Source organism: Sparassis crispa (genome assembly GCF_003851025.1).
Source record: "Sparassis crispa DNA, contig_000009F, whole genome shotgun sequence".
Classification (NCBI taxonomy): Eukaryota; Fungi; Basidiomycota; class Agaricomycetes; order Polyporales; family Sparassidaceae; genus Sparassis; species Sparassis crispa.
Window position 1 is genome coordinate 803,829 of NW_020939756.1, and position 23,838 is coordinate 827,666.

Consider the following 23,838-nt stretch of genomic DNA (forward strand, 5'->3'; position numbering starts at 1 on the left):
ACTTCAAAATCTGCAGAGACTTAAGTACCTAGTACTGGTCGTAAGTACAAAATTCGACTGCACCGATATCCGTGACAAGCTTGACTTCTTAAAAACGACAAAATTCCGACGGGTGACAAGTTCCAAGCACCGGCGGAAGAGACTCCAAGCATCCAAAGGCATCGAGCAAAAAAAACTAGTCACATAGATGCGCATACACTTAACGATATCCAGAGTGCATTTATCGTTCCAAAGACGAGAAGATTAAACGCTGAGCGCCGAGCAGTCGCAACCCTGCTGGAGTCAGCGAAAAGTTGGCGAGTCGGATTGAAGATCACGTGCGACAACGAACGTTGCTCAGTCAGAACGTTGCTCCGAGGTTTGCGCTCGCCTGTGTATTCGGGTCAGATTGAGCAAGGCGAGCGCTGGTCGATGACACGACTAGCATGCTATACGACCACGATGCCTTACTGGTGTGGAAAGGTGAGATGCTGACCAAAAATGTGGGTCTCGCGGCAGGCTCCTAAAACCATCCGTCGTTACAGCGTTCTCGCTCCTCCAACATCATGTTTTATGAGACTTACCCGGTTTATCGAAAATTACCGGATTAGGACACGCACTAAGACTGGAGGAGAACGGCTGGCCAAACTCGTCATCCGGATTGTTCCGAACTTAAGCCGCGCAGGAATTTAGGGACAACCCCTACCATAGGTCTTATTTTCTGAGGCACGAGTAGGCCCAAAACTTTCAAGTACACTAGTACAGTGCTCAAAATACAGAATGGATAGAACCAACATGGAAATAAAACCATGAAGTACACAGTGGGTTACAGAGAGTGGATAGAACCATCACGGAGACTCCAACGGACAAGATACACATTACAGAGTGGATAGGACCAGCAGCGAGACGAACATCTTCTCCACATACAACATGCACATTACAGAATGGAAAGAAAGAACCGACGTCGAGATCTTCAAGAATGACTGAACGTCGAACCCAACAAATTGCAGTCTGCGGCGCGCGAAATTGCCCCGAGCTTGCGGTCCCGGAGGTGGACCACCTTCCACACACAGCCATTCTCCAGCTCCATGCTTGAGCTCCGTGTCCAGGTAAGCAAACAGCAACGGGAGTCCTCGGTTCGCTGAACTGGCCACTGGAAAAAGAAATCAGCAATATGATCTGGGAGGGCAAATGAAAACGTACCAAGAATCGAATCATCAGCTTGGTGCTTTCTCGCCCGTAGTCTTTGCTGATCACGACCTCGTCACGCCGGGTGCAGTCCAGCAAAATTCTTAGACAGGGCATCTTTCGCTGGAAAGAACTTATTTTCGTTGTGGCGGAATTCGAACGTCAGTGCCTCGTTGGTTTGAAATTCACGCAAGGGTGTGCAACGCTCTTGCGGAATCCGGTCAACCACTAGCTGGCTCTGTTCGGATCGCCCACCCCAACGAAGTCGCCTTGGTTCTGGAAATTCTCGGTCGAAAATCCTGCACGAGAAATGTATGCCAACGTGCAATATGACTCTTTGAGCTTGCCATTAACTTGGCTGGGGACGGCGCTATGATTCGATAGATCTTGTGCCGTGTGCGAGCCGTAGAAAACGTCAGTCGGGTGACCTTCCAGAAGTTCGAGCGACGCGGAGGGAACAAAGAAGTCGATGCTGTCGCCAATGAATGCACCGTAAACGTTCACGGAGTCAGACATAGATGGTCCACACCTGAGTTGGGCAGTGGCATCAGGATCGGTGAGCGAAAGAAGACTCTGATGCACTGTTGGTGCAAGCACGCACTGTTTCAGGCTGTGTGGTTTCAGGTTCCCTGCCTGGAGGGTTCTGTATGTGCACCCTGGGAACGGGCAAGGGAACTTCCTGGGTTGAGGAAAGGGCAGGAGCATGGGTCAGCGACGTCAACGAGCATACGATGATACACGTACATAGCTTCACTGTCTGGGTTATACGGATCTTGAAAGAGTCGCACTCCGCACCGTCGATTTCCCTGCGCATAATACTCATCATCCGAACCCGTGAACGCACCTGTGACTAATGTCAGCGCAGTTCTTGAACTCACGGAAAGGTTACTGACTAGACGACGCTTAATACGCATTATCATATGTGCTGTGCCGGCACTGCAGAAAAGGAATCGTTAGGATAGTGAAGAGACAGACGGTCGAGCTAACGCACATCCATTGCAACATAACGTGTGCAGTCCACGGACGAGTTTGTCTGAATGAGGTCCAGAGTTCATAAGCGGTGACTTGGGATACCAAAGTTCGTTTTTGCATGTCCGGTTGAAGTGCGGAGGAGGGGTATTAACTGAGGAAAGCTTGCACCCGGTAGGGTCTTATATAGCTCGAAAGCCCGGCGCTTACGCCAGTTTCGGCAGCCACAAAGCAAGTGGCGAGATGTTTGCGTCACGTTGCAGCAGAAGGACAATCACCTTAGAGACAACAATAGGGAACGTGCCATGTGTCCGATACAGAATAGTTGCTAAACAAAGCAAGAAAAAAATTGGCACGAGCAGGCGCAGCACGCAGTTATAAACTCCAGCATCCAGCGGAGAAGCGAAAGTTTCTGGTAGCGGCTGTCCTGAATCCAGGCTTCAGCACGGCTGAAAAGCAACGGACACGTACCTACGTCGGACGACCAAAGTGTCGCTGACGTCACACACGATTCCCCCGAAAATTTATCATTCGCCAACTTCAAAATCTGGAGATAAGTACCTGGTGCTGCTCGTAAGTGCAAAATTCAGCTCTATAGAGATCCGTGAAGCGCTTCTTTGCAGAAAGGGACAACGTTCCGACTGGCAACTTTCAAGCACCGGCGGAAGAGGCTGCCAAGCATTCGAAGGCATCGAGGGAAAACCTAGTCGCACAGAAGAGCAACACGCGTGCACTTAACAACATCCGGAGTGCATTTATCGTTACAGAGATACAAACGTTGAACGTTGAAGAGTCGCAACCCTGCTATGGCCCGTCACAGCGAATGTTGCCGGCGAGTCGGAGGAGCGATAAGCGCCTAGAGTCTTAGCTTATCTTATCTAAGTTTTCGAAGTTCAAACGACTTCCGCTTAAGTTTCTTCCTCGCCGTGATGCTCTCTGCTCGTTAAATGTTTCTGTAGAATGACAGGACTCGAGGGTTTTGACTCATGACATACATTGACTCTGAGGCGGCGCAGTGCGCTAGCGCGGCCGGGAACTTGTGACCGCTCACGCATCCGCAGCCTGGATTTCAGAAATCCAATCCACGGACAGCCCACAAATGTCAGGACTTTGTGCCAAAGTGGTATCCTTGTGCTCCCCAATATGGGACTCCCTTTGAACGAAAGCTGGGGATGAAATTTGGTGGTTCTTCCGAACACGATCTCCGTGTCTCCTGCCTTTCTAGGACAACGACTGCCTTCTATGGATCGCGTCGCACCCATCCACCAGTGACGGCGAAAACAAGAACGTCCGTGTTGCGGTCCGAAAGGAAATTATAAGCAATAAGAAATCATGGGGTTGCGCTGTTATCCACCATTCGTTGTTGCCCTCCCTGCGGTTCACGGCGTACACCATGGACCTTAAGACATTCTACTCGCTCACCGACTTCGAGATTTTCTGTTCATTCCTTGGTTTTATCCTCGTATGTATTCCGCTCTGGTGGCACTTGGAAGGTAAGCAGTCAAAACTTGGACCCGCTCATCCACCGATTGAATTTTTATGTTCATTAGCATGGAACATGGGCTGCGTCCTGTACATCTTCTGGTGTGGCAGCCAGTGTCTAATCCAAGGGATCAACTTGATCATCTGGAAAGACAACGTCATCGACTGGGCCCCGGTGTGGTGCGATATCAGTGAGTGCGCCAAGCCGTGGACGGTCGTCCGGGCTAACTTCACCCGCAGCTTCAAGATGGAAACTGGCATCGTCGATTGGGGTTTGCTGTGCATCCTTGTGTATCAACAGACGTTTGTACAAGATTTCCAAGATCTCCACAGTCTCCTTGACTAGAGCCGACAAACGGCGGATAATCATCATTGACTTGGCCATCGGATTGGGTATTCCTATCCTAGCTGTCGCACTATGTAAGGAAAGCGCGGTGTTGTTATGGAGTCTTCTAAGTCTGTTGTTATAGATTGGTTCTACGAGGGCCAACGATATGACATCGTCGAAGGCCTCGGCTGCAACCCAGATATACCGAATACGATCCTACACCTATTCTTAATCACCATCTGGCCTATCGTAATTGGTCTCGTATCAATGGTGTATTGCAGTGCGTACTCAGAAGTCCTCGAATCCTGAAATATATCGCTCACATTCGCCTCCAGCGCTGACCCTCCGTGCATTCTGGGCGCGAAGACGGCAATTCAAGCAGTTTCTCTCAGGAGGGAGCAACCTGAGCTTCAACCGCTACTTCCGCCTCATGGGCATCGCCGCAACCGAGATGTGCTTCACGGTCCCCGTCGGCTGCGTCGACCTCTACTACTCTGTGACGAGCCCGATCTATCCCTGGCATGGGCTGGCGGACATCCATTACCAGTTTTCGCGCACCCCGCAGTACCCCGCCGTGTACTGGCTCTCGTTCGAGGGGTACCGCGTTTCGTTCTTCTCTATCATCTGGCTGCAGATCGCGTGCGCGTTCATCTTCTTCGGATTCTTCGGCCTCGCGGACGAGGCGCGCAGGCACTATCGGCTGGCCGCGACGTATGCGGCCCGACGGCTCGGGCTGTCGACGTCTCCCTTGCATGGCTCTACAGGCACACCCGTCGGGTACGTATCCTCCCTGGACTTCTCACCTTACCCGGCTGACCATCTCTTGTTCGTGCGTGTTAGCTCGAAGCCGACCTCGAGTTTCCTCGCCAAGATCACCATCCCGTCCTTCATCCAGAGGAAGACAAACTCCGGCACCGTGTCATCAACCTCATCGGGTACGGTGGCTGTCCCAGTAATTGGTGCAGCATCAGCAAAGCGACATTCGATACTCTCGCTCTCCGACTTCTCGCACGGCGACACGGGCACGCTCGAGGAGGTCAAGGTCGCGTTCACCAATCCCTTCTCGGCACCCGTCGAGCCATCGGAAGCGCTAGTCATGACGGAGAAGCCTCTCCCTGCGCTTCCGGAAACCAGGAGCACCGTCATTGATATCTCGTCCATGTTCCGCCCCACGCCTGACGTGCCGTCTCCCGTAAGACGGGATTCATACGGTGACATTGTCTGACCATACTGCCTACGGACGACGTTATCTTCGATCTCGTCTTGCAGCCGACCGTTATCCACTGGAGACGCCACCGATATTATCCTAATTCCTCCGCATATTTCCACACTCGTTGTATTGCTAGACGATGTTGTTTTGCGCTCGCTCTGTGTCGTTCCTTGCAACTTACCATTATTGTTAGTTATCGCTAGTTCTATGTATTCCCACATCTTGTAGTAGATAAGTGAAGTCGCTGTAGCCTAGTGGAATACGATTTTCCTGCATCGCGACGCGCAAGAAATGTTGGCACATGCCTCACAGTTATTAAGCAAGTAGTCCCACTCGCTGATCTGGTGCTTCGAAGTGTTGACCAACAAACACTACTAGTGTACGATGAGAGCTGTGACATTGCAAATGTGACAAAACGAATTCTATGCGTGCTACTTGTACAGGCCAGATACATAGCGGGTATTGCTCAGGTGCAGAGCCAAACGACAAAGGGAGTGACGAAGGATGGATGATAGCGATACATTTAAGGGTGACAGAGGAGACACAGCTGGACATAGATATAACGGATCAGTAACGAAGGGACGCATGCAGCGACGTAGATGTACAAGAGAAGACGAAAGAGGATGGAGGAGATCATCACTGAGTCAATCAAACCATGTCCGCAATCTCCGACTTGACCAGGATGGTGGTCATGATCGCGTCATCTCCTGGATACGATGCATCCGGATACACGTATGACTTGGAGGACGCACGCGGTGTGCGTTCCACTTGCACAACCACACTGCCGCTGGGATGACGCTGAGGATGTAGTGGAGAAGGATATGGACCGGAAAACGACCATCGGCGTGATGACCGCGGGAAAGACCATCTACGCGGAGTCACTGGAAGCGATGACGATGCTGCAGACGGGCTAGGCAAGTCAAGATCATCCAGAGGTGTTGGATTCATGATGACTGTCGGCCAGGTGCTCATCTTGGCAGGCGAAGATGGGAAGATTTTGCGATCAGTGGGTGGACTGTACGATGGCGGCGTTTGATCATCCCCAGACAAGTCGATACTGGTGAAAATGCTGGCAGGTTTCTTGTGAACGGGTCTAGAGTAGTAACGATCAGTCTGATTAATTCGTGGATGTCACCTATTTACGTACCTTTCGGGTATTGGCAGAGATCCCAAAGGGGGATCGATGGTCTGCCTGAACACAGTACGACGAATCCAAGTGATGACGCGCCGGTAGCCTGCGATTGTCTCCGTTCCGATGCCAAAGAACAGGAAGAATATATAAGCCGATGCGGGTAAAACCCACCACAGTAGCAACACTTGTTGACGATATTCGGCTGAGAGGATAATTGTCGGGTATTGTCCAACCCGAGAGAAGTCGGCGTGCACGAAATCCCAGCTGACGTAGGGTTCCAAACCAGGTGACACATTGGCCCACAAAGTGTACGCCGTGAAAGATGTGCCCCATACCATCTCCGCCAGAGACATAGCCATCAGGCGAAAATAACGATTTGCGGAAAGAGAGCTGTTTGAGTTTGCGAGGTGAGCCGCGAAACTTGCACGCCTGCGTAAGAAATGGTGGAACGCAACCGCTGCGAGACGTGAACACAAGTCCTGCTTGTAAGCGGACAATAACACTTACCAGCATAAAGCATTGTTATCGTGGCGAATAAGAGTGGGAAGAACCACACAATAAAGACAGCAGAGAGGGAATAGTATGTGGCTGGTTCACACCCAAATTGTTCCACAATGTCGAAACGATGTCCCTGCACGATATAATCTGAAAACTCGCGTTTAAGGTTCTGCAAATATTACATCCTAAAGGAGAGCGTACTCACGCAACGCCATAAGAATTGCCGGGACTCCAAAGCACATCACCAGTTCAAATATTAGGCGCCGTCTCTTGTCCGCGTGCGTAGAGTTGACCGACCGAGAGGACGCAACGAGCTCGAGGTGCTTACAGATGCATAGTGTACACGCAGGAAGTGCTGAAGATGATCCAATGATAATCTTCGTCGCTGTAAATAAAAATTAGACTCGGTCGTGGGATCTTTGACGAACTTTCCTTACTTATATCGCACCAGACTGGCACAAAATTCTCCACACTATGTGCCCAAACAACAGTGTTGACCCCGTAGATGATGTTGACGACGAAAAGCCATGCAATAAGTGAGACCGTGGCGACATTGCGAGCTCGCCAGTGTGCAGGAAGAGGGAAAAGGACAACAATGGCACCGATGAAAGCTGCAGCAGGAAGAGACGACATGTTGGGTCTCGTAAGTAAAATAAATCCGACCGCATCTTGTATATATACAACGACATAATGGGGCGTGACAATGTGGACAAAGAGAGTGACTTTAGAAGCTAATTGAACCGCAAATGAGGACGGACAATGGAAGGTGAAATGTCACGTGAGACTGTCCATTGTTAACACAACTTATAGATCTCGCTATATCGATCTCGCTTGTTGACGAGTACACGCGTGGACCAATAAAGGTTTAATCATTAGCTCCAATTGTGGCCCATTTGGAGCTGTCGCCTTCGATGGTTACCCCGGTACATATTACAATCAGGCCTACTACTACAGTAGTTGTGTAATTTCGTGATCTCACGCCAGTCTGCACTGAAGATTCGAAAAAAGCCATAGCTAGTGGATGTGCATGATGCGAAATACTTTGATTCGGAAGTGAAGGATGCGAAGTCGGTAAATTGTAAGTAGTCTCGATTACAGACGTTCACGGAGGCTGCCGAAAAGCAATTTTAAGACAATTTCCTCGGCTATCTGCCTGGTGCGCCGGGGGTAGTAAGTCACCATTGTTGTTGTGTGGGGCAAAACGGGCTCGATTTGATCGAGCAGTGACAGAGGTGCAATCATGATTGCATTACCGAGGTAACACGAGAGGCAATGGCAGCTTATCACCAGCGGCGACATGCAGATAGCAGAGAGAGAGTTGTCTTTAAAGCATCTTTCTGAGCATCCTGACGGTCACCCGAAATATAAATTTTCTCACAACAGGATACGTTCAGCCTGCAACACCAGCGGGACAGGCTAATTGTTATATGTACATGGAAGGTGATCGGAGGATAGTAAAACTATCCTCCGCTATGATCATAGTCATTGCAGTTAAACATTAGACCCTCATCGACCCATTCATCACAGATGGACTATAACAGTCTGTGTTCATTAAGATATTCCTATCCCTGCAATCCACTCAGTGCGTCGGTAGATTGTCCGAGGCCATTGCTCGTCGTGTAACGATAGTATGCAACGTAAGTATTTTGGCCATCAACAGGCGATATGGTCCTCCTCACACCATGGGCTCAGAGAACTGAATACAATATCGGAACATCGGTTCTTCACTTGAATACGCATCGACTCGGAGGACAATGTACCGACAACATGACACGATGAAGATCCATAGTCCTCCAGCTTATTATGGCTAATTGTGAGTTAACATCGATATCTAGTTATCTTTGGATCATCCCTAACTTCACCAATACATCGAGGCCGAGCTCTAAGCTACTGATTTTTGTAGAAAAGTGCGGTATAATTAATATCAATCCTACATGTAAACCCTCCGGGCGGCAAACTCGAGAGATGGAAGTCGGAAGGTATCGAAGCCCCAATACTGAACGACACATAATGATAATGCACTGTGAGCAGACACAAATCTGGAAATGTGTTAGCTATAGGTAGTGCCAGTGTTGCACATCCACTACGGTCAACTCACCCACCGGTTGCAATTCGGGATTCATACTACATCAAGACACACCAACCATAAGCCTGGTTATCGGGTGTATGCTCGTGGTCCGTGGGGACTAAGTCCAATGTCCACGTCGGAGAGAGAGAATGATTTTCGAGGAGAGCGGTAAGATCGATAAACTGTTCAAGGTCGTCCATGGTCTTCGGATAGTCGACGGAGGAATTAATACGGTAAGTAGTAAGAAAAACCGCTCTTTATATGCAAGATACGACAATACACTCCATCTGTTATTGTCTTCAAGTGTATGCAAGGCCCTTCCACTCTCAGGGAAACCCATGGTCCAGGGAAGTCTTTCGATGTGTACTATAAGTCTACTATAAGTCTACCCGGATATGCTATCGCTATACTTCCTTCTGCCGTTTGAGACTCTCGACCGATTGCCTCAAAATTGGGTGTTCATAGATGTGCTTATTCATTGTACGGTATACAAGTTTTAGAATTACGATAATCGTAGGCAACTCGAGGCCACACCTCGGCATGTCTCCAAATCGCTCGACACACGTCAGAAATATCTGAGAGATTAGTCGATACTATTCGATACACTACAGAAGCATTCTTTAAGATACCGCATGCGGCGGCAGAAGCATGTCATGGCACACCCGGCCGGGGTCGTCGATGTACCCCAGACGCAATTGTGCCACACGCTGTGGCATCGTCAGCGCTCCAGTCTTTGTTCTATTGCTTACTGACTGTCGTCGATTCTAGCCTAACAATACATAGCGCAATTCTAAAATACGAAGTTGTTATGAACGGAAGAGTTAAACAGATTTCAAAGTTAGGACCAATTCGACATGCGTAGATTGTCGGCGAAAATGGGTCTGAACAGCAGATAAATCCAAGAGCAGCGAAGCACGAGGTGCAAGAATCGTACAATGATGTTACAAATGAGGGACGAAGAAAGAAGGATTGAGTCAAGAAGTGTCGTGTGTGGAATGAGGCAATGTAGATGCTGGCGAAGGCCGCAGGGAACAGTAGGGGGCATTTTCGCTTACAAAAGCCGAGTTGGGTGTGGAATTAGGTACAACGTCCACCTTCGCTTCGCCTGTGCTTATAGAGGAATCCCACAACCGCGAAGATACACGGGAAGATGCTGAATACGCAGGCAACGCATCAAACGACACGACTTTGCTTGGGGCGGCGAACTTCACACTGTACGATGCCACTAGTCAGCGTATACTCGGAGATAACGATTCAAATTTACTCACTCTATGGGACGAATAGCGGCTCCTCTGAAGCCGCCGCACGGCAGGCGTAAGCATCGGCTGATGAAACAGAAAGCTAACTTGTAATGCCTCCGAGCCTCACTGGCTAGGCCGAAGTAGCCAAAGAAGATGAAAGCACTGATAGGATTGAGCCATTGACCGATAGTGAGTGCGACGACTGCTTCATGATTCATTCGCCAGATGATCGCAGGCATCTCCTCGACTCGCGAGAAGTCGTAATGGACATACGACCAGCTGACCCACGGCTCCAGTGGTTCCGTGGTGGCATTCAGATAGATCAAATAGCTCGAGATCGGGACGGTGAGGAGGAGCTCTGTGGTCGCCAGAGCCATGAGGCGGAAATAGCGGCCAAAGCTCAATGAAGAGTGATTCGACGTTAAGAATTCTCTGAACTGAGCACGACGAATAGCAAAAGCGCGTAGAGACAGGACTAGAGACAAACTTTCAGTCATGCTATGCGAGAGAACTAATTATGTGCTTACCGCAATAAACAGCAGAAACTAGACCAATGACAACGGGCCACCAGTTGACAAGAAAATACGCCAGTAGTGTATTGTATGTAGCAGGGGAACAACCGATCTCTTCGTATATATTGAATCGGTGTCCCTGTACGATGAACTCTGAGGTAATGTCAGATCCAGCGATATTCTGTCCGCAAATCGTCTCACCGAGCACCATACAAACAATCGGGAACAGCACACAGATAAGGCTATCAATAAGCACAGCGCGCCTTTTCTGTTACAAGAATCAGTGTTCGAGTAGCATTGGCATGTGCGAGGCCACTAACCTCTGCTCTCGTTACTGTGGTCGCGCGAAGCCGAGCGATCATATAGAGCCGCCGATTAATGCACAGCGAAGCGGCAGGTAGGCCAACGGCGGCACCAGTAATGATGCGCGTAGCTGTGTATTCGGTGTCACACTTTTCAGAGCTTGAACGAACGAGAGAAATACCTACAGATGTCGCACCAGATGGGGGCGATGTTGAGTGAAGTATTAGCCCACACAACTGAGTTGATAAACTGATTCAGACAAGCGAGTGAAGACCAAGCTATGAAGTAGCATGTTGCTGTGTTATATGCTTCCAGATGCCACGGGAGAGGAATGAGAGCCAGGACGAATCCAAGAAGAGCAAAGACAGGGAAGAGGGGATAGGTGGGGGCGGACATCGTTGCAATTGGAAATCGTGGACGGACGATGGAAGGTAGCGAATTTAGCATACATTCTATCAAGTTGGTCGCCCATTGTGACACAGTACAAACAATGAGTACTTGAAGTTGAGCCTGAGCTGTTTGAGACGGTGAGAAAACGAGAAAACGAATCACGGTCACGGACTCGTTTGATCATGTGACCAACCCCATTGTCCTGAACACTGAACAGTGGCCAAACGAAGTCGTTGCTTTGTTCCACCGAGGAAGCTGAGCCCTCGGCCTCATAAAGGTCACACTTATACAATATGGACGAACTTTCGAACCCATTTCCTTTGCCACTTTTCGCTGCCGACCTATCGAAAGGACATGGAGGTTGGATTGCCGTTCGGTGCATTTCTTGCCGCTATCCTAGTCCTTATCCCACTACCTACTCATTGGCGAGCTGGCAACGTGTCTACGATAACTATCATTGTTTGGCTGTTTGTCGTGAATGTTATCCAGGGAATCAATGCTATCCTATGGGCCCATAATGTTGAAATACGGTTGGTCTCCTGGTGCGACATCAGTGAGTATACGCCAATTTTCCATGAAAACGTACTGACTCTGGCCTGGAAGTCATCAGAGTCTCCGTTGGTTCCAATATCGCGCTTCCTGTCGCGTGTTTCTGTCTTTGTATGCAACTTGAACGCGTCGCATCCGTTCGCCTGGTGCACACCACTCAAAACGACAGACGCAAGTATATGATTTTGGATCTTCTGCTTTGCATTGGGGTACCCGCAATATATATAGGGTTGTGTACGCATACCGTCATTCCGTTTTTCTGCTCAATTACTGACTCATTTTCAGTCTATGTTGTCCAGGGTCATCGGTTCGACATCGTTGAAGGTTTCGGATGCAGACCTGAGAGCTATGTTTCGATACCCGAATTTTTTCTGATGCGTCTCCCGCCTATCGTCTTCTCCATTGGCACTTTCGTCTTCGCCGGTGCGTGATCTCATTTCTGGAACCTGCCGTTTCTCATGTTATCGGTAGGCATGGCTTTTATTCACTTCCTTCGACGGCGTGCAACTTTCGCGGCTCACTTGCAGAGGTCCACCTCTACTCTCACTCCTGCCCGCTATTTTCGTCTTATGGCGATGGCTTTATTTGAAATGTTCTGGAGCCTGCTCGTGTCGGTTCTGAACATGTGGTATTCATACAGCGCTGGCCTACGACCGTGGATCAGTTGGAGCAACGTCCACTCGAACTTCTCTCGTATCGGGCAATTCCCGACTATCATGATTCCACGTCATGATATCACTATGACCTATTTCTTGTGGTGGACCATTCCTGTGTCTGCCTACATTTTCTTCGTGTTCTTTGCATTTGGTCAAGACACGATGAAAGATTATCGAGCTGGCTTCCTTCGACTCTGCGGTATCGTACTCCCAAACTGCATGCTCCGACAAGGTCCTGCCGAGAAGTCCTCGCTTCCTCACTTCACGTACGTTTTTTTGCCTGCGCGTGGACGTCGAGTCTAACCCAGTTCACAGTCTGTACCGTCCAGCGTCGCATTCACTCGTCGTTGCCATTACGGAAAGCAAGATCGATGATTCACAGTCCAGGCTCGACAGCTCTAAGTCTAGCAAGCACACTCGTCAATTGGAAGGTGAAGAACATTCCTTGGATAAAACTGCGTCGTTACCCTATCCATCCCCCACAACAGATGTCGGAGACGCTCTGAAACGATCTTTGGACCATCCTTCGACCACTGTCTCTCTGCCCCTTGCGGTTCGCTTTCGAGATTCGACTTACCCTGTCAGGCATGGTTCCTTTACTCTGCACAGAATAGCTCCTGTTAGTACCTACAGTATGTAAATTAGATGTACGACGTCCGAGTCCATAACACACAGTATTTTTATTGCACAATCCAGTTCTCCTGCCTACTGGTAGCGTTTTGCTGAACATTTCGAGTAGCGTATGGCGCAGCCGTCTGGTGTAGAAGCGTCATTCAAGCTCTATGAAGACTGGAACACTTATTTAAGGACCGTTGCAATTGGTTTCTTCAGATCACAAGATTAATGGTGATGCAGAGTACTGTGTCGGGGGTAATAGTCGTCTTCTACTGACAAACGAACGTATGAATGTGATAAAGGTGTACCAAAGCAAGTCAGTGTATGTCGGTCAAATCAATCCAAGCTACAGTGATGGGCACGAAGAACGAAGAAAGGTTACACTGCATGCAACCCAATACAACGACTGAGGGTGCAGAGGCGAACAGATGATGTGGTGGAGCGTACGAAGACAAGATCAATCTGATGGAGGTCGTGAATCACTCGGTTCGACCTGGGCGACTGAGGCCTCCATCGCCAAGTCAGTCTTCTCAGCAGAGTCAATGCTGGGAGTAAGAGAGAGGTGCAGAACCGGGGGTGGACAACGAGGGAACGGTGTCGAAGCGAGATTACAACCCACTCTCACTGATCCTCCGAACTTGGCCGAAGGTCTGCGGTAATTGATATATCAGCACATGATCGCTTCAGCGATGCAGAACAAATATAACGAACCTATCTGCTAGTCGCTTATGCGAGCCAACATCGCAAAGCCTGCTGATGAACAAAAATGTTTTTCGATAGTTTTTCCGGGCTTCGTCTGCAAACCCGAAAAAGCCAAAAAATACAAATGCACAGAAAGGCACGGCCCATGTGCTGAGTCCAAAAGCTACGAGACTGTTCCTACTCGTACGCCATACGACAGCTGGATATTGGTCAACCTGAGAGTAGTCGTAATGTACGTTGCTCCAGCTGATCCAGGGAGACAGTGGTGCTGCAGATAAATTGAGGTAAAGACCATACGATGATATCGGCACCGTGCAAAGCAATTCAACGGAAGCGAGGGCCATCAACCGGAAGTAACGATTCGTGGTGAGAGAGGGATTCGCGGAGAGATACTCGGCAAATTCAGCGCGGCGTCGAAAAAATTCTCGGAGAGTTAGAACTGAAGTCAAATGCGTCGTTGACTAATCAAGCTTCAAGCGTTGGAGAGTCACAATATAACTTACCACAATATACAGCGGAAATTAAGCCGATCACCAGCGGCCATAAAACCGACAAGGGATAGGCAGCAATGGTGTTGTATGTGTATGGATAACACCCGATGCCTTCAAAAATGTCAAAACGATGACCTTCCGCAATTTCAGCAAAGAAACACTTCATGCACGGCTGTGACATACCTGATACAACGTATTCTGCGAACGTCAATGAGATTGGAGCTGCGGCAAAAAGCTTACAAACTCACGACAAATCAATTGAAGCAATGGGATGCCTAGCCCTATCGTCAGGTCAATGATAACAGCTCTGCGCTTCTGTTTTCACAAGTAAGTGAAAGTGAAGGTGAGTCAGTTCGCCCTTGTCATACCTCTGCCCACGACAAGCTTACAGACTTGATGGTAGCAATGCAGTACAATCGCCTGTTTATGCATAATGACGCCGCAGGGATAGCCACTGCGGACGCAACAATAATACGGGAAGCTGTAAATGATCAGCGGACAATCTTCAGTGCAGTGGTCATGCGACCTACAGATGTCGCACCAGACGGGTGCAAAGTTGACGACAGTATCGCGCCAGAGTATTGAATTCATTCCATAGTTAAAGCAAGACAGTGCTGTCCAGCACATATAGAGACATGTTCCTGAGTTCCAAGCTTGAAGATGCCATGGAAGAGGAACCAACACGAGGCCAAGTCCTAAGAGAGCAGAGACCGGGAACGCGGGATAAGTGGGGTCAAGCATGGCGCTTCTGACGGGGCCGCAAGGAAGGATGGAGGCTTGCTGAACGACATCTCTACTATATCCTTATGATTGTGCGCTTTGGGACAATGAAGATGCAGGCCGTCAGACTCTGCGGCATTCATTACATGCGAACCATTGGTTCCCCAATGCGGGCATATGCAAGTTGAACTATGTTTTACCATAATATTACTATGTAAGGGAATTACATCCCAAATGGTGAAAAAGAATAGTACCAAATGGTAATTTACTCTAATTTGGCCCAGTCGGCAAATACCGAACTACAATGACTTCAGGTTCGTCAATCGATGCCGCGGACCCACTATTATGTGGACAATGTGCGCGAGACTCGGATTCGCACCGCGGGTACAGAGGTGAACACCGTTATAAGTATCGTACGTCTCGTCCATGTTTTTCGCCTTCCAAGTACTAGAAAACTATCACCGCCCTCATAATGGACACTCTCGAGACGATCGACGACATCATTCTCCAGTCCTGCACAATGCCGGACTCATCATCATTATACCCCGTCGACTTTGAACACTCAGGATCAGTGTCAAAGTATTTCTGTGTGGTGGCGTAAGTCTGGCGTATCAGGTGAGTTGGCAAATTTATCCTTCATTTCTGTCTCACAATCGGGCATGGACAGTAGACCGTGGAAGCACGTTTTTGCCTCCGCCAGATGCTTTATCCTCGCCCTATGTCAACGTTTCTGCCATATCGCTATCATTATTATTTGTTCTATGTATCCCGAGTATTATCTGCTCGTAACCCTTCCGAATTCTTGCACTCGAATTTTTTGTACGTGTACTTATCTACTCGTGTGTAGGGAATGCTCGTCTTTTGTTCACGATAAGTAGTCTTCAACATTGGGTGCGTCTGACGGACAGGTTTGAAATTTTACATCGAGCGGTTAGCTCACTAGCTCAAATAAACGCCTGAGTAGTTTATCGTCGGCTCTCCGTGCGCGCAGCATTTGGTTTGCCTGCAGGCAACAATATCAAGCTTCAAACATAGTATGTATCCAATAACGCTGTGAGCGGAAGGAATTTGTAACGTGTACCTGTGGAGGCAACGGATACCGTGAGTTAGATGAAAAACTTGTGAATTATTCGGAGCATGCGGTTGAGAGCGAAGATATCCATAACAGATCGGGAAATACTATTCACATACTGCTCAGAAACAAGAGCCTGTCCAAATGGTGTTTTAGAAGCTAGAAAGACGACTTTCACCTGACCGAGGTCGAGTGGTTCACGGTTGAGATACGCAGTGTCAAACAAGTTCCAGCTTGTATCAGTCATTCCTAGCAGATATTCAAACTTTCGACCATAAACGAGGTCCTCGACGTGTAATGTACATATGACAGACAAGATAAGCCAATAACTACGGGGCTCGCAGATGCAACCAGACAAAAAGATCATTAGTGGTACAAGGTGTCCGAAGATGGCGAAACACCCTTCCCGGCCAAAGGGGTGGGAAAGGGGGGTATAAGTTAGACGGACCTAAAATCGGATATCAGTTCGTGCGTAGTATAGCGAGATTCACACAATATTCGCACTTGGATCGCCGCCATCATAAAACTAAGTCCGATGAAAAGGGAGCAGAACGCGTGCACATATGAGCGCTTTGCAGGGTATATTCACTGTTAAAATTCACTGGAGTTAGAATCGAATCCACAAGCAGTCATGAAAATCTGGAAACCTATGAGATCACACAGACAGCACCATAATTGCCACTCGTGTCCTCATTGACAGGGTACGAAGGGTTCCTAGTAGTATCGTCGATGCTGCGAGCACCGATTAAGTCGGCGATGGAGACTGTAAACTCGTCGATGGGGTGCATCGTGACCGCAAGATGGGGTAAGGATGGAAGTGAGGACTTGGTAGTGCAGCAGTGACTGCGTGGCGACAGATGTCACTTGCAAAGTTCGGAGAAACGCAGAGAGAAAAAGTGAGAAACTGTGGGTGAAAGACACGACTTAGCTTATATTTGATGGCAGTTTCTTGTCAGTAAGCCAAAAACAGTGAACCAATGGTGCAGCTGCGACCATTGTTCACGGTAAATGAGCTTTGGAGCTGCGGCGTGAGCGATTGTGCTTGAGAACAATGGACAATTGGTGATTCGCACGGGGTGAGCGCTGAATATGGAGCGTTAATTACTGGATCTTCAGGATCTCCTGCATTGTGGCCAAAGATGTGCAGATTAAACTTGCATGCACAGTAAGTAAGGACAGAGGCCACAATCATAGTATGCCACAAAGTGCGTAGAAGGTTTATGAACTCAGCGGCTAATTAAGGGAGTTGCCATATGAGGCACTAATAGTACCGTTTTCACTACGTCCATTGTCCTCCCACTCGGGGGAGCCCGCATAGCTTGCATTCCTCCTTCAGAGCTTCATCGTCCATTATTCTATTATCCGAACATATACGCTACGCGAATCTGTGATTTTCATCACTTACTTACGCGTGAGCGACCGTCGCTTCTTCATGCCTATTGTGACCGGATATGTGTGTATTGTGATCCAGGTTAAAAGGGGGAGGGATACTGTCCGAATACACTTTCTCTGCGTCGTTTTTCCGTTCAATTGATATCCGTCCTCCTCGTGCAAATCGCCATGCAGTCATCCGCGCTTCATCTTACCGTCACTCCTACCATAAACGCGACGGACACATTCGATCGCCTTGATGCCATCATCCTCGTCGAGGCGGCTACGTCTCTCCATGAAGAGCCCAACTTGCCGAGGGATTCCGATACCCAGAATCCGGGGGATTTCGCAGGTTACTGTGTTATATCCTGATTCTCCTCTGATATCCGATCTTTGTGTACGCTGCTTTACCGAGCGTCTCTGATCGCTTGAAAAACTGACCCATTTGCCAGGTGTGCATAGTCTGAAGTTTTTTTTACATTGCGTTCAGCTATTATTATTCGCGATTGCGTTTTGCTTCATGTGAAGTCGTCTGTGTACGCGATGGTTGTTCCAGACAGAGGGGTGTGGCTTCGATCTTCTTATGTATGCATTTTGTTTAGGGTGGAGAGGTGCGCATTCGCGTTCGAGGTGACGTGGAGGGAGAGGGGAGGACTAGTGTGTCGGCAATCGCTATTTACTATCGGCATATCTGGAGTAGCTATATACCAGCTATATACTATACGTCATGTCTCGGATACGTCTACGCGCTGTGCGCCGCATGTACTAGTATTGTCGAGTCTCGCCGAGATACTGTATCTTGCTCTCCTCGTGCACCTGCGACTTGGAGCTTCCGAGTTACTATGGAATTGAGATTCACACCAGTGGAAACAGATTCAGCTCTTCAGCATGTACAGGTAACAGCTCTTATGGGTAGCAGACACAACGGATGACCCAATGACGTTGCGTCGGAACATATAGATGGGACCTAATACAGTCCAACCTGAAACTCGGGAGTTGAATTTATTTTCACGAGGCGGGCATAACACGCCTCCCAGGACTTTCGTCAGCTTGCATTCGATCATCAGCCACTGACCTGTATTCCCAGAAGATCGCGATTGGCGGTCGCGAGCTTGGAGCCGCTGAGTCCTTGGAACTTTTCGAATACTACCGACGACCCATGAGAGACTCAAGCCACCGATGATCTTGAGGCTACACTACTAAAAGTTTGAAGTTATGATACAGTGCTGAGTACATGTGCAATAAGGATAGATACGTGGAGCCTATATGCTAGAGGACAATTTGAAGGATCTCCGCCAACGTTCAATCGCGTAAAACATCACCACGAACATAACAGCGTAGAGTGGCCACACCTTCCGTTGGCCTTCTATAAGCACGGTGATCCCGGTTGCGGCCACATCAGGGAGACCGTAGATGCAGTGGATGTCCACCACCGCTCGGCGATCTAACGTCGAATTCTGCACCGAAGGCAGCGCATCGACGATGGGGTAACCATGATTTGCAGGTGCTTGTCCGCAAAGTTGCGAATAAGCTGGTAAAAATGATTAACATAAAGACGTGGTGGAATGGCATCGAACCCACCATTCAATCGCGATGGGATAAGGAGAGCAATTTCACGAGGCTGAACTTCTTTGTCCAGGCCAACATGACATTGTATGCAGGTGTTCACCGCCGATGGGGGTGCAGTCGAACATGTGCAGGCAGCATTTCTGTTGCAGTCCTAGAAGATGACGTCATGAGGACAATGGACCAACTAAATGAATTATTTCATTACCTGCGCATCTAGCACCGGCTGACAAATGGCTGCACACTGAAATGTCAAGCATGTCGCTCAGCAATGCACACGGTAAACTCTCTGAGGAAAACCTACCTGGTCTGCGACAGCTTGTACATCCTGCGCTGAATAGCAAGTAGCTAGTTCAACCGCATACGAGGTCAACGGCATGCTTGCGACTCTGCGCAAGGCTGGATAACCCCAGATAATCAGGTCCGTGTCCGCCAAAGACGACTTTAAAGTAAACTTACCAGTCCAACCGAACACCAGGGAGAACAGAAGACGGCAGGGAAACATTCTCAGTATGTAGTTCAAACAAATTAAGTCTAAGTGAATGAATGATGCAGGGGCGACAGCAGTCCTCCGCGTAAGTCAGAGAGCGAGTATCTCAAGGCCAGATAGCGGCGAGTGAGAGAAAACATGCTAGCTGTGCTCATGGCTTATAGAGTAGGCAGGGTAGTGATATCGGCGCTTGGATCGAGACAATAGAGAACAATTAGTCGGGGCTTACGTAAGCTCACCAAAACGTCCAAGACAAAAGAGAAGAACATCAGGAAGCTAACACCATCAGTCCCGTGGCATCGAGAGCGGCGGTAATGCCTAGGATTCGAGTGGTTTGCCGTGGAATATGATAGGAAGCAACGACGGCAGAGAGCGAGGACACGAACAAAGCAAGCTGGGAGTATGGAAATTGTAGCTGGCAGACTCCAGACAGTAACCGTAGATTGAGCCAAGTTCGACGGAAAACGATGCTGATTCCCTAGATGAAAATCACAAAACAATTCAAAGTATAAGCGGGTGCGCAAGCAGGGGGTCTTAATGCAGCCATCCTCGAGTCGTCGAGATGAGATCGCGACAAATACTTCGAGCCAAGAGCGCGCCCATAGACGCGTGCAGGAAGCGCAGAAAAATGAGAGCGTAGACAAGTTTCCCTGAAATGTGTCCAATTTGCTCCTGGGCCACTGGGCCACCAGGCGGCCAGTCAGACCGGGTGTAAGCCTCTGGTCACACTAGCAGTTGTCGAAGTTGGTGAATCTTTACTGTTGCGTAGCTTATTCCAAAAGCCAAGACGCATGCAAATGTCAATTTAATGGGTAGCCACAGGCCGTCGAAGCCACGAGCCACACATCTCTATCTGGTGAATCGAGCTGAAGGCCACCACGGGGCCACAGGCCACGGGCCACGGGGTCGCGGGCCACAGGTACATCTGCACTTCAAGATTTCATTGTTGACCGTGGTGTTATAATGTCTGATATTATCAAAGTCAGGTCAGCCTCACAGCCAAGCTTCATTCCACCAGCTCGGGGGTATCCTGCTGGCAAGCATAATCAAGTAACGAACACCGAGATCTGACGATATCTGTGAACTAAACCACACATGTCCCGAGCTAACGGAAGCGGGCTCAGCGAAAGCGAGAATAGCACATCACCTCCCAGAACTCACCATTCAGAAGCCAGATCGACGCTCCACCAGCACCGGCAGCTTCCCCTTCTGGCAAACCACAACCTCCCTGATGCTGTCGTCGTATGTCTGCGGGTCAAACCCAGCCTGCAAACGCAGAGTGAGACGCTGCATGATCAGGCACACGAGCATTCGCATCTCCTGCAGCGCGAGGTTCTTGCCCACGCAGTTTGCGGGGCCGAACGAGAACGCGAGGAACGCGGATGCGTTATGCACGAACCCCGGCGTCTGCGCTTGCAATACGAGGTCTTCGGCGATGAGCCACCGCTCGGGCCAGAATTTGTCTGGCATGCTGAAGTTGCGCGCGTCGCGATGCACGGACCAGGTGTGGATCGAGGCGTTTGTTTCTTCCGGAAGATAGCTGCGCAGGGAGGGTCAGAGTCGCGGCTTGACATGTCTATGCTCGACGTACTAAGGACCTACGAACTTCCCGCCGTGACCCTTACCAGTGGTCCTCTGACTCCCGCTAGGACCAGCAGGGTACAACCTCAAAGCTTCGTTCCTATAGTATTGGCTTCGCATTAGCATACCTTAACCTACGAATGTCGTGCACACTCACAAAACAGCATTTAGGTAAACCATATCCCCAAGGTGCTTCGTGTTGAGCGCGTTCTCACCCAGTGGGCAGAATTTGTCAACCTCAGCCTGCAGGCGCACATAGGACTCTGGATGGCGAAGGAGGCAAAAGAATAAATTCGTGAGTACCCCCGTGGTTGTATCGGAGCCCGCGATAACTGCGAGCGTGCCGTCAGCGACGACAAGTTCTAGAGGTGGCTGCGTCCCCGCCTTGCCATCCTCCCCATTCTGTAACGTGGGTCAGTGGGCGTTGTGGAGTAGACAGAGTTGCGCGCACGAGGTGATGGAAAAGGTCCCGGCTGAGCGAGCCGTTCTTCACACGCAGCGTCGCGCGCTGGGTCCCGAAAGCATCGATTCTCTTCAAGCCCTCGCCAATGCCGGGCACGCTGCGCGCGTACGCGCCGAGCCACGGTATGTGGCCCAGCAAGGCTGCCCACCTATGGGAATGCACTGTAAAACATGTTCAGCAGGAGAGGCGAACAACGAACGCACTTCAAGGCCGACTCCAGCTGACTCCAGATACTGGCGTTATCACCGTCTCGCATCATCTCTGACCCTCCTCCGAAGCTGCGTTCACACGATGTCAGAGATCAGGCATGCATCGGAGCGTCGAATTCGATGGGCTTACGCCATGTCGCTCATAAAGTCGAACCTAGCGATAAACCGGCGTATCAGTGTGCGCCCGTAGAGAAGTAGGAAGGTAGCGCACGAGAACCAGCTAAACCATGTCCCAAGGTCGACCTTACCGCGTCTGGCAATATTTTCGACCAACTGTGTGGCGCGTCTGGCGATAATATCCTCGTATCCCTTAAGCGCAGCCGAGTTGAACGCACGGTTCCAAGGCTTACGCCGCTCCGCATGCTCTGCGTGGTTCGTAATGCTCACTAGGGAGGGAATCGACGGGTACATCCCCCTGGCTCGCCAATCTGTCAATGCATTAGACCGTATTAGTGAGGTTCAGAGGAGGACTCACTGGAACCGCGGGGAAGACCTAGTGAGCCCATGAGGGGTATGATTGCAGTGGTATCTCGTATGGATACCTCATTTGGACCTGCGGCGCAATTTCATGTACGTGAAGCGGTAGACTTCTCCAGGAGGGCGTACCAATCCTAACTATGTCACCGTAAAGCTGGTGCAGCTCGTGGACGTACGTGTGTGTGCGGCCTTGGAACGCAAACCAACCCATGACACACTTGGAAACCTTAAGCAAGAACGGTCCCGGATACTGCGCAAGCGGGTGGAAGGGAGAGAGACGATATAGAACTACAGACAAGACGATGGTGGCATAGTAAACAGAGAAAGAAATAAAGACTGCTTGAAGAGGCGCAAGAAGCTGCAACAAGAGTGGCAAAGCCAGGGTCGGAGGAATCGTGAGTAGGGGAAGATGAACGAAGAAATTGATCGGCTCGTAACGCTTGAATATAAGGTAGACTACCTGCACGAGACGAGGTCAGCTTTACAAGAGAAATGGGGTATGCTACTCACAACGGCGGAACCACAGAGTGCGAAAACTGTATCACTCAAGGTGACCTCCGGCAGAGTGAAGGGTCCCTGCATACTGAGCGGGGAGTGCGCCTCTGGATGTTTGAATGACGGTAATTATAGTCAGATGGATGGACTCGTCGGGTGAACCCCTATGATCAAGAATTCGACAGGGTGACCGCGAATTTCGGACGGTCGGTAGTGCCTGAATAACCACAACACGGCAAGAAAGGTGTACCACGCGTAGTCTCTGTTAAGCCGACGACGTCCTGCTATCCACTGCGCGGTAGAGTCTCCGCATTTGCGGGGCGAGTACGATGTTACATTGTGTCATTTCTCTGCCCCTAGGCCGCAGATGGTTCACTGAGCGATCACAGTTGAGGTGCATTTTTGCCGAACAGTCATTTGTATCGGCGACTTCGAAAGCGAAAGCAGAAAAAACTATCCATGTCTGTACATCGGCGCCAGTCCTGAGAGGAAACGTACTTTCATTTTCTGCAAACGGGATATTTTGAGGAATTATGGGACGCGGGGTCGCGTCTCTAACATGTCCAAATTTTTGAACGCACTTTGAAAGAATAGCCTGAATACAGAAGTACCCCGTTGTATCCTTCTACTTAGAGGCCTTTTTCTGGAATACGGAGTCAATGAGGTAGGAGCTCCGAGTAGTGTAGCTTCCAATTAGTCTGAAGCCGAGCCCGTGTACAGGCCCCCGGCGTATGTTCCAATATGTCCGATCCAAAGTCCCGAATTTTGTCCGCACACCTTTTCGGCCCAAAAACCCCAAAAACCCGCACAAAGCGTCGGGTAAGCCGAATTTGGTGTATTTGTACCTAGCATGGCCGAGATAACCTCTAAAAATACCCAAAATTTTATTTAAAAAAGCGTAAAATTAGCCAGGACCGCCCAGGACACGCCCACTGCTATCCCGACTCTTCCAAAGCAGTATCCATCTCATGTACATCATCAGTAGTTTCATTCTCCTCTTCGCTCTCTGTATCTGAATATTAATATTAGAGACTCAATTCGGAATGCTCAAGTCAAATAGGTACTGACTGCCAGCAACATA

At 49.5% G+C, this 23,838-nt stretch overlaps 9 protein-coding genes across 9 annotated transcripts; 3 read left to right on the top strand and 6 right to left on the bottom strand.

Moving 5' to 3' along the window:
• Positions 1 to 1,395: 1,395 nt before the first annotated feature.
• SCP_1002890 (hypothetical protein) lies at positions 1,396 to 2,172 on the bottom strand (the record flags this gene model as incomplete). The annotated part of the gene is made up of 3 exons (XM_027762154.1): positions 1,396 to 1,846; positions 1,912 to 2,103; positions 2,159 to 2,172. 3 exons carry the CDS (start codon positions 2,170 to 2,172, stop codon positions 1,396 to 1,398), a joined length of 657 nt encoding a protein of 218 aa, XP_027617955.1.
• A 1,357-nt stretch (positions 2,173 to 3,529) lies between these two features.
• SCP_1002900 (Pheromone B alpha 3 receptor) lies at positions 3,530 to 5,171 on the top strand (the record flags this gene model as incomplete). Its single annotated transcript, XM_027762155.1, has 6 exons — positions 3,530 to 3,629; positions 3,687 to 3,809; positions 3,859 to 4,038; positions 4,089 to 4,226; positions 4,282 to 4,723; positions 4,787 to 5,171. 6 exons carry the CDS (start codon positions 3,530 to 3,532, stop codon positions 5,169 to 5,171), a joined length of 1,368 nt encoding a protein of 455 aa, XP_027617956.1.
• Positions 5,172 to 5,804: 633 nt separating this feature from the next.
• SCP_1002910 (Pheromone B beta 1 receptor) lies at positions 5,805 to 7,419 on the bottom strand (the record flags this gene model as incomplete). Its single annotated transcript, XM_027762156.1, has 5 exons — positions 5,805 to 6,249; positions 6,304 to 6,745; positions 6,796 to 6,933; positions 6,992 to 7,171; positions 7,224 to 7,419. The coding sequence occupies 5 exons, from the start codon at positions 7,417 to 7,419 to the stop codon at positions 5,805 to 5,807; spliced, it is 1,401 nt and encodes a 466-aa protein (XP_027617957.1).
• A 2,409-nt stretch (positions 7,420 to 9,828) lies between these two features.
• SCP_1002920 (Pheromone B alpha 3 receptor) lies at positions 9,829 to 11,306 on the bottom strand (the record flags this gene model as incomplete). Its single annotated transcript, XM_027762157.1, has 6 exons — positions 9,829 to 10,066; positions 10,123 to 10,570; positions 10,623 to 10,760; positions 10,809 to 10,875; positions 10,928 to 11,040; positions 11,096 to 11,306. The coding sequence occupies 6 exons, from the start codon at positions 11,304 to 11,306 to the stop codon at positions 9,829 to 9,831; spliced, it is 1,215 nt and encodes a 404-aa protein (XP_027617958.1).
• Positions 11,307 to 11,654: 348 nt separating this feature from the next.
• SCP_1002930 (Pheromone B beta 1 receptor) lies at positions 11,655 to 13,145 on the top strand (the record flags this gene model as incomplete). The annotated part of the gene is made up of 6 exons (XM_027762158.1): positions 11,655 to 11,853; positions 11,904 to 12,083; positions 12,135 to 12,272; positions 12,321 to 12,771; positions 12,821 to 12,936; positions 12,994 to 13,145. 6 exons carry the CDS (start codon positions 11,655 to 11,657, stop codon positions 13,143 to 13,145), a joined length of 1,236 nt encoding a protein of 411 aa, XP_027617959.1.
• A 432-nt stretch (positions 13,146 to 13,577) lies between these two features.
• On the bottom strand, positions 13,578 to 14,904 carry SCP_1002940 (hypothetical protein; the record flags this gene model as incomplete). The annotated part of the gene is made up of 7 exons (XM_027762159.1): positions 13,578 to 13,770; positions 13,832 to 14,261; positions 14,326 to 14,448; positions 14,497 to 14,511; positions 14,562 to 14,628; positions 14,682 to 14,794; positions 14,844 to 14,904. 7 exons carry the CDS (start codon positions 14,902 to 14,904, stop codon positions 13,578 to 13,580), a joined length of 1,002 nt encoding a protein of 333 aa, XP_027617960.1.
• A 2,761-nt stretch (positions 14,905 to 17,665) lies between these two features.
• On the top strand, positions 17,666 to 17,848 carry SCP_1002950 (hypothetical protein; the record flags this gene model as incomplete). Its single annotated transcript, XM_027762160.1, has 1 exon — positions 17,666 to 17,848. One exon carries the CDS (start codon positions 17,666 to 17,668, stop codon positions 17,846 to 17,848), a length of 183 nt encoding a protein of 60 aa, XP_027617961.1.
• An 890-nt stretch (positions 17,849 to 18,738) lies between these two features.
• On the bottom strand, positions 18,739 to 19,547 carry SCP_1002960 (hypothetical protein; the record flags this gene model as incomplete). Its single annotated transcript, XM_027762161.1, has 5 exons — positions 18,739 to 19,007; positions 19,058 to 19,196; positions 19,251 to 19,286; positions 19,347 to 19,441; positions 19,502 to 19,547. The coding sequence occupies 5 exons, from the start codon at positions 19,545 to 19,547 to the stop codon at positions 18,739 to 18,741; spliced, it is 585 nt and encodes a 194-aa protein (XP_027617962.1).
• Positions 19,548 to 20,525: 978 nt separating this feature from the next.
• SCP_1002970 (Cytochrome P450 67) lies at positions 20,526 to 22,844 on the bottom strand (the record flags this gene model as incomplete). Its single annotated transcript, XM_027762162.1, has 12 exons — positions 20,526 to 20,637; positions 20,694 to 20,798; positions 20,932 to 21,072; positions 21,124 to 21,213; positions 21,271 to 21,515; positions 21,565 to 21,724; positions 21,780 to 21,854; positions 21,916 to 21,939; positions 21,997 to 22,213; positions 22,261 to 22,338; positions 22,392 to 22,722; positions 22,773 to 22,844. The coding sequence occupies 12 exons, from the start codon at positions 22,842 to 22,844 to the stop codon at positions 20,526 to 20,528; spliced, it is 1,650 nt and encodes a 549-aa protein (XP_027617963.1).
• Positions 22,845 to 23,838: the final 994 nt, after the last annotated feature.